Source organism: Capsicum annuum, chromosome 5 (assembly GCF_002878395.1).
Source record: "Capsicum annuum cultivar UCD-10X-F1 chromosome 5, UCD10Xv1.1, whole genome shotgun sequence".
Lineage (NCBI taxonomy): Eukaryota > Viridiplantae > Streptophyta > Magnoliopsida > Solanales > Solanaceae > Capsicum > Capsicum annuum.
In genome coordinates this window covers 205,311,616-205,320,609 of record NC_061115.1, presented here as the reverse complement: position 1 = coordinate 205,320,609, position 8,994 = coordinate 205,311,616, and the positions used below count along the sequence as shown (strand labels likewise).

The 8,994-nt window shown below is 36.1% G+C and overlaps 1 protein-coding gene across 1 annotated transcript; it reads left to right on the top strand.

Annotated features, from left to right (window-relative positions):
* The first annotated feature begins 203 nt into the window (after positions 1-203).
* On the top strand, positions 204-2,851 carry LOC107871131 (laccase-12). The gene is made up of 6 exons (XM_016717934.2): positions 204-386; positions 484-635; positions 751-995; positions 1,121-1,249; positions 1,426-2,379; positions 2,469-2,851. The coding sequence occupies exons 1-6, from the start codon at positions 276-278 to the stop codon at positions 2,597-2,599; spliced, it is 1,722 nt and encodes a 573-aa protein (XP_016573420.1). The 5' UTR covers positions 204-275; the 3' UTR covers positions 2,600-2,851.
* Positions 2,852-8,994: the final 6,143 nt, after the last annotated feature.

The following is an 8,994-nucleotide window of genomic DNA, read 5'->3' as shown; positions in this document are numbered from 1 at the left end:
ATTAAGCAAAATCCATAAAATGATGTTTCCTTGCCAATTAGAGATTTAACAAACTCATAGAAAAAGACTTATAGTGTAAGCATTATTCATGAAATTTGTAGGCTAAGTGGGTGAACCAACTATCACAGGGTTGAGCTAAGTTTCGCCCTCTAATCTTCCAATTTTCTACTTCTTCCCCTATAAAAGCAAAGCATCACCTCTGCAATCTTTCACAAACAAGCACTGCCTTGCATCTCCTACTAATACTCGACTGAGTTTTAAAAATAAGGAAAACAATGGAGGTCTTCAAAAGCATCGCGAAGACTTCGAGTTCTTTCTTTGTTGTATGCATTTTGCTTCTCTTTGCAAATGCAGCATCTGAGAAAACTCACTACCATGATTTTGTTGTAAGCTATTCAAGATTTAGTTACCTTCTTTCTTTTGCTAACATCGTGTGTACTTAAACAAAATCTACGGTACTAACCTCTTGTTGTACTGGAACAGATTCAAGCAACACCAGTGAAGAGGCTATGCAATACACGTAACACCATCACGGTGAATGGACAATTTCCTGGACCAACATTGGAAGTAAACAATGGAGATACTCTAGTGGTTAACGTTGTTAACAGAGCTCAGTACAATGTCACCATTCACTGGTAAGTTCATGCATGCAAAGCAGAATGCAAGAGAACAGATGTTAATGAACAACACAAGATAATATTTCATCTGCAATGATTAATCTTCTTTATTCACTTTGTTGTGTTCAAAAAGGCACGGGGTTAGGCAAATCAGAACAGGATGGGCCGATGGACCTGAATTTATCACTCAGTGCCCAATTAGACCAGGAAAGAGTTACACTTATCGGTTTACCATGCAAGGACAGGAAGGGACTCTTTGGTGGCACGCCCACAGCTCATGGCTCAGGGCAACTGTTTACGGAGCTTTAATTATCCACCCAAAAGCAGGAGAAAGCTATCCATTTCCTACGCCCAAAAGAGAAACGCCAGTTCTGCTTGGTACTACTTATACCTTCTCTTTATACCAGAAGCTTAGAAAGAAAATGCTACTACAACTTCATTTGCTCATGTTCTCTTTTCCTTTACAAACTTCTCTGAACATATAATTTGGCAATGTTGATCAGGTGAATGGTGGAATGCAAATCCTATTGATGTTGTAAGACAAGCTACAAGAACAGGAGCAGCTCCGAATGTATCAGATGCTTACACCATCAATGGTCAACCGGGTGACCTCTACAAGTGTTCCAGTCAAGGTAAGTTTATCCACAGAATGTCGAAATAATGTAGCAAGGAATGTAAAGGCAGCAAGTTTCTATGTAGTATGAAAAACTAATTCCCACCTAACCATGTAATGCTGACATTCACTAAACTATAATTTAGCGTCTGACGTGCTCAGGACATGCTTTTCACATGAACCTTTTTTATGCAGATATCACCATAATCCATGTGGACTCGGGTGAAACCAACCTCCTTCGAGTTGTCAATGCTGGACTCAACCAGCAGCTTTTCTTTACTGTGGCCAACCACAAGCTTACTGTTGTTGGAGCCGATGCTAATTATGTTAAACCCTTTACAACGTCAGTCCTTATGCTGGGACCAGGCCAGACAACTGATGTCCTAATCAAAGCTGACCAGCCCGCGGCCAGATACTACATGGCAGCACGTGCCTACGCAAGCGCTCAAGGCGCCCCCTTTGATAATACCACAACCACAGCCATCCTTGAGTATCAGACATCTTGTTCTTCCAATTGTGCTAAGACTAATCCAGTTTTCCCGTCTTTACCAGCATATAACGACACAGCCACTGCTACAGCCTTCACAACCAAATTCAGAAGCCCAAGAAAGGCCCAGGTGCCAACTGAAATTGATGAGAATTTATTTGTCACAGTTGGGCTGGGACTCGAGAACTGCCCAAGTGGTGCAAGCTCAAGTAGCTGTCAAGGTCCAAATGGAACTCGATTTGCTGCCAGTATGAACAATGTCTCTTTTGTGCTACCATCCAATTTTTCGCTGCTACAAGCACATCACCAAGGCATACATGGTGTTTTCTCCACGGATTTTCCAGCAAACCCACCTGTAAAATTTGATTATACCGGTAATGTAAGCCGGTCATTGTGGCAACCTATTCGAGGAACTAAGTTGTACAAGTTGACATATGGGGCAAGAGTGCAAGTTGTATTACAGGGGACAGGCATCTTCACAGCTGAGAACCACCCAATTCATCTTCATGGATATGATTTTTACATTATTGCAGAGGGTTTCGGTAACTTCAATCCAAAAAGTGATACTGCTAAATTCAACCTAGTTGATCCACCTCTAAGAAATACAGCCAGTGTACCCGTTAATGGATGGACAGTCATCAGATTTGTCGCTGACAATCCAGGTAAGATAAATAAAAGCTAATATTCCCAACCCTTTTGTATACAATGTCACATTTCAATGGTACAAACTTAACAAAATTAACTTAAACAGGAGTGTGGCTGATGCACTGTCACTTGGATGTGCACATTACCTGGGGTTTGGCCATGGCATTCCTCGTGGAAAATGGAGTTAGTGAACTGGAATCGTTGGAGGCTCCTCCAGAAGATTTTCCTGTCTGTTGACGACTGCAAAAAGCGACATTATACAAAAACTCAGAGCCCATAGAGATATTACTTCAATAGATTTAGGCATTCAATATAATGTTCCCTACATGTATCGCAGTTATTGTTATTATAGATAACTGGGTTGATGACAAAAGTTGTTGATGAACTCAGCATTTGTCTTAGAACTAAGGCAGTGTATTCCCAGATTAAAGCAATTGTATTGTTAAAGTGTGATTAACACAAAAGAATTCATTTGAGTTTTGAACTAAATTTGAATCTCGCATTGCTATAAATAGTGGCAAGACAAGAAATGTAATCAGCAGCAGAAAGAAATTGCTCTGCATAAATTGGAGAAAAGAGAGATCTTTCAAGAAATTAAGCAAACGACTTCATATTGAGATATTAGTAGCACTTAATAAAGTACATTACGGAACTTTATTTTGAAAGCACTATCAAAGAAATCAAAAGTAAACAAGGGACTTCAAATGATACTAGCTCAACTATCAAGAGGGAAACGAACTGGTGTTAATGAATAATGCGAGATGACATTTCGTCAGTAATGACTTCTCTTCTTGTATTACATTTCTACATTTTTGTTTTCCAAAATGCATGGGCAGATGGACCATAGTTTATCAGTCAGCTCCCAATTAGACCAGGAAAGAGTAACACCTATCGGTTTACCATTCAAGCACGGGAAGGAACACTTGATATTGAGAACTCTTTTGTTACCTCTTTCATAACGACGATTTATTCTGATTTTGTCATCAAATTGCCTCTTATTATAGTTTATAAAAACAGAAGAATTTCAGATTCCCAGCTTAATTGGGAACCTTTTTATGATCTCATCCATATTGTTGATAATTTGTTGTTGTGCATCTGCAACTAATTGGCCATAAGAATCTCCATACATTTTCCAAATTTTCACTTGCATGAAAATAGTGTTGACTTTCCTTTCTATAATAAGTTAGATTTCTTTTCTAAATTACTAACTAGAAGGTGAAATACTCTTGAGAACAGCATGTTCACGCGCCTTAAGCTTTATTTTATTTTATTTTTCAGATTAATTTTATAACACCTCCTCAGATAGAATTAGTAGCAATAAACACCATGTGTCTAGTGGCAGAGTTACAAATTTTCTAATTAACAATGGACGATATACTTCTAGAAAACAAAAGGAATACGATAATAATACATGGATTCGGGTGATCAGGAAGAATTACTTGTAACGAAATTTCTTGAACATGTTTTGCTATGGGCAAAACTTCAAGGTTTGACAATACTTTTGACTTTTGACCTAGAAGGTTTGACCACGAGAAAAGCAAATGTCAAAAGTTTGACATGTATTTATGTTTTTCTTGAATGGTAATTATTATATTCGTAAACGGCAAAAAAACTGGTGTGGAATTTAAGTACAAGTCGCAAAAGACAAAATTATAGTCCTCTTCTAATCTTAGAGGAACTCTATAAATACCAATGAATTTCTGACTTATTAGCATATTCCTTCTTACACGAAAAGTGAAATAACCAGATATAGTCTTAATCGCGACTATAAGTAGGCTTAAATAGCATTTGTGATGTATACACAATGTATCTCACATGATGTGTAACCCATCCATTTCTAACTCTTTCTATCTTTGTTCTTTTCAATTTCCCTTTTCCCACACCTCTTTTTATTGCTTCTCCTGCTAGTCTCCACCAGAAAACATGTTTCAAGTAGTAAATAGGTCGCACAAAACTATCCGATTTGTAGTCATCCTATTTTAACTCTTGCTATCTTTGTTCTTCCATAATCTCTTTTCCCACTACCCCTCTCTAGTGCATCTCTTGTTGGTCTGCATTAAAGGAATCTCTTTTATTGAAACATAATGAATCTCACATGATATATACTCGTCTAGTGTTAATATTGACTCGTGTTATCTTTGTTTTTCTATATTTCCCTTTAATCAATGATACACTACCTCTCTCTGCCGCATCTCCTGCTGGTCTCTGCTCAAAAACATGTTACCTCAATCTCTATTTGCCCCTGTTTATATTTGGTTGCTTACTAGTACAACACTTATTGCGTCTATAAGCAAGCTCGTCACTGAATTTCACTAATTGCTGTCTTTGCATAAATGTCACTTATTTCACCAAATTTCAAACCTTGCAAGCCAGAGTCTCCTAACCGACAAATTTAAGAAAGTTATTGTACATCACTTAATTGTCAATCTTAAATGTAGGTTCTTTTGTCCATAAACAAGCAAAGAACATATTCTTCCAAGAGGTGTTATTGAAGCATGTATAAGAAGCTAGGTAATGACTCTAATTCTCCAAAAGCTAACCCTCAGATTCTCAAATCTGCTTGTCGAATTCAAGATTCCCTCTCACTGGATTTGACAAGCTGATTTGAGAACCTGAGGGTTTTGTGTTAGGGGAATTGGAGCCAATGCCAATCTCCTGGTTTCTGATGCTCGCTTCAATAACTCCTGTTCCATCTCAAACCATCTGAGGTTTACAACAAGTATTATCAAGAAGATAATCCTTCATAGGCAAAATAGAAGATAAAACAAAACATACACAATCTCTCCGGGAATACAGCTTTGTTTTCTGAGATACGTACTGCATCCATATTGATTCTCTTACCAGATTTACTGTAAAATATCAGTCAGTAGTTCTAAATTATCCAAGTCATATTAAATTACAAAGTAAAAGACTTAAATCTTTCCTCTTATGCTTTCGTTCGTTAAATATAACTAATCCCATAACCAAGAAGTCAAAATCCTAACAAATCTCTCCTTTTAAGCTTGTTTTTCTGTAAAATATTCATGATCTTTCTTCTTTTTGTGCATAATCTTCGTTCTTCACATATTCTTCATATATCTCTATTGTTTGTCATGCTTAAAAATAGAGCTTTTGGGTTAAAAATATATGAACCCTTTTTGGGTTAAAAATATTGGAGCCCTTCGTAGGGTTAAACGAAAACTTTAGTTTTAAAGATGTGACAGCAGGATTGTTAAAAATATGATTATAATATCTTCTCCACATGTAGTTGGACAAAAACGTCATTATCGTCAAACTGGTTGCATCTTGATTTGAAACCACTTTGAACCTATTTAATCTCCTCTCACCACACCATTGGACCTTTGAACCATAGACTCTAATACCACTTGTTGGATTCGAAATCAAGAGGGCGTTATGCAGAAGCTTTTAGTTTGCAAAACATATGACGATAAATCAGACGACAAAGAAAACAATTCTAAAAACATAATTTTATTATATGGTTTAGCCAATCGACCTACATATAAAACCTAATGTTATAAAAATATTAAACCTATTGGGAGAAATTTCTCCTTAAACCAGACTCTTTGATAATTATATTGTGGATGCTATTATGTTATTGTATGAAAAGGAAGGCTCTTATTTATACATGTTCAAAACCTTTTAGAAAATGGTTAGCCAAATATGAAAAAGTTTTATATTTTCATTTTAGGAAAAATAAAAGTAAAAGTAATTATGTTAACTTTTAATTTCCTTCCAAGAAAAATTAGAACTTAATTTTGATAAGAAAATCAGGCAAAAACCTAACAGTGTACCAAGAAATTTGCTTCTACAGTGAAGATTACTCTAGAAATTCCCCCAACAAAGCCAAGGAATACTGTTCAAATACTTGAGACACTGTCACCATCTAGCACTCGTAAAAGATCATATAGTGGCAACAAGTTTGTGCATAATCATGGAAATAAATTCTACCCAAACATGTCATGCGTTAGTTACTAAACTAGGATCAGCGCTTTAAATGATCTGGACATGTTTATGCAGATACTACCACAGTTGACGTGGACTCGGGATAAACCAACCTTCTTGGAGTTATTAACGCTGGAATGAACCAGCAGTTTTTCTTTACTGTGACCAACCACAAATTTAATATGGAAAAAGAAACACTGAGAGGTGCAAAGAAAACAATAAGTGAAAGTCACTGATGAGTCTGCTTAGAGTCGCGATATGTGGTGTAGCATGAGCAAGCGAATATTAAGAGGGGCAAGTTGTTGAGAATGAGAATCAAAAGCCAAGTAATATAGCAAAACATGCAGCAAAACATGCTGAAAAGAATCAAAAAATTCCTCCGAGGCCAAGTTCATATGGGCCAATGACGGAGCAGAATGTTGGGCTAATTTGAAGAAGACATCGCGCAATTTACATCAGTCCAAGAATACCAATTTGGATGATTACAAATCAGATTCTCAAGATTCTTATTAGCTATAAATATTTACAATATTTTTCTAGTATATCACAAGATATGTTGTGATATTTAGTTTCCTAGTATAGTTTATTTTGTTCCTTTTGTATTCTACCCGTACTTGTATATATACTTGTATTCTTGAATGACAAAAGATAGAAAATTTTCTCATCTCTTTCTTCATGGTATCAGAGCAATAGATCATATTATTTTCGCTCTTTGTTTATTATTTTTTGGCATTCTTTTTCTACGTCATCATGTCAAAAGAAATAGACACTATCATCCCAAGTGTTGCTGCAACACAGGCTGGAAATCCTACCAGTCTCGATTGCAGCAATCCTCTTTTTCTTCATTCATCAGATATACCTGGTATGAGCCTTGTGAATGGAAGTTTCGATGGCTGGGGATACCAAGGATGGAGGAGATCTGTGTACTTTCCGCTAAAAATAAATTGGGGTTCATCAATGGTACCTGCCCTGAGCCTCAATCCACTGCCAAAGACTTTGCATTATGGAGTAGATGCAATGACATGGTAACAACTTGGTTACTCAACTCTTTATCTAAAGATATAGCTCACTCTGTGATCTATTCAAGAACAACAAAAGATCTGTGGACAGATCTTGAACAAAGATTTGGACAATCAAACGGGGTAAAATTGTACTACCGATAAAAGAAAATAGCTGGATTAGTGCAGGCATCCAGTGATGTAGTCGGATATTTCTCAAAATTAAAGAGATTATGGGATAAGTTAGATTCTCTCAATTCACATAGCATTTACAACTGTGTATGCGAGTGTGAGGAAAGCAAAAAATGGTCAAGTCTATGGAGGACCAAAGACTCATTCAGTTTCTAATGGGATTGAATGATGTCTACGCTCAGGAAAGAAGAAATATATTGATGATGAACCCTTTGCCAAGAATCAATCAAACTTATTCTCTTTTACTTCAAGATGAAAATCAAAGGGAAGTCTACATTAATCCTCAATTTCAATCTAATAATTCATCATTCATGGCAGGAAATCAAATTCAACAACAAATATTTGGAAACCAAATACAAAGGTTTGGAAACCAAATTCAATCACAACAAAGACTTGGAAACCAGTCCCAAGGACAAAAGATTTCAAGTGGAAATTAGAGGTTTAATCAGCCATAAAGAAATGGAAAGGTGAAGAAGAAGAAATACAATCCCAATGTAAGTTGTACCTACTGTTTGAAAACTGGACATCAAGCATATAATTGTTATAGACTAATTAGGTTTCCAGATGATTTCCAATTCACAAAAGGATTACAGGGACCAATCAAAGGTAATGCAACAATCACAGATGATGAATATGGAGGTATCAATAATGGGAATGATTCATCTGATAGAGATATCATCAATCAGCTAAGTAAGGCTCAAATCTCACAAATAAGGTAGATATTCCAGCAGGGAGAAACAAATGCATCAGGAAGTGGTATCTCAGACATCAAACTCTGAAGCATTAGAACATATGTGTTTTGACACAAACTCTTTTCTCGAACTCACACCTCTCCTTGTGTCTCTAACCATAAATTTATCCAATTCTTACAAAATTAAAGTCACTCAGGAAGCATTAGGATACTCCCTAATTACACTTTGCAAAATGTTCTTTTTGTCCCTTTTTTCAAATATAATCTATTATCTGTCAATAGATTTTGTGGTCAATTTAAGCGTTTTCTTTCATTCAACATTGAAAGTTGTATTATGCAGGACCTTTTAATAAGGAGGAACAAGCTTTTAGTGAGACGAGAGAAGGGATATATCTGCTAGAGCCGGTCTTTCCTAAAGTCGCTAGTTTATCTAATGTAGTTTATTTTTCAAAAGAAAGTTTTTCCAGTCTTGTTTCAGTTAGTTTCCCTTTTTTAGCAAATGCAACATCTAATATATCCTTGTGACATGCTAGATTAGGGCATTTGCCATATTCTACAATGAAAAAGTTCAATTTTATTTCACTTCCTTCTGATTTTACTTGTGCTTGTGAAGTTTGTTTTCTTTCAAGACAAACAAGATTGCCTTTATCTACTAGTCAAATTGCCTCCAAAAGGATTTTTGAGTTAATTCACATAAGCACTTGGGGACCTTTTAAGATTTCCACTTATAATGAATATAAGTACTTTCTTACTATTGTTGATGATTTCAGTAGAGGTACTTGGACATTTCTGTTGACTGTCAAGAGTAA

Coding starts and splice junctions, on each gene's coding strand:
- LOC107871131 (XM_016717934.2), top strand. CDS start 276: ATGGAGGTCTTCAAAAGCATCGCGAAGACTTCGAGTTCTTTCTTTGTT. Junction 636..750: donor TACAATGTCACCATTCACTG/GTAAGTTCATGC, acceptor GTGTTCAAAAAG/GCACGGGGTTAGGCAAATCA. Junction 2,380..2,468: donor ATTTGTCGCTGACAATCCAG/GTAAGATAAATA, acceptor TAACTTAAACAG/GAGTGTGGCTGATGCACTGT.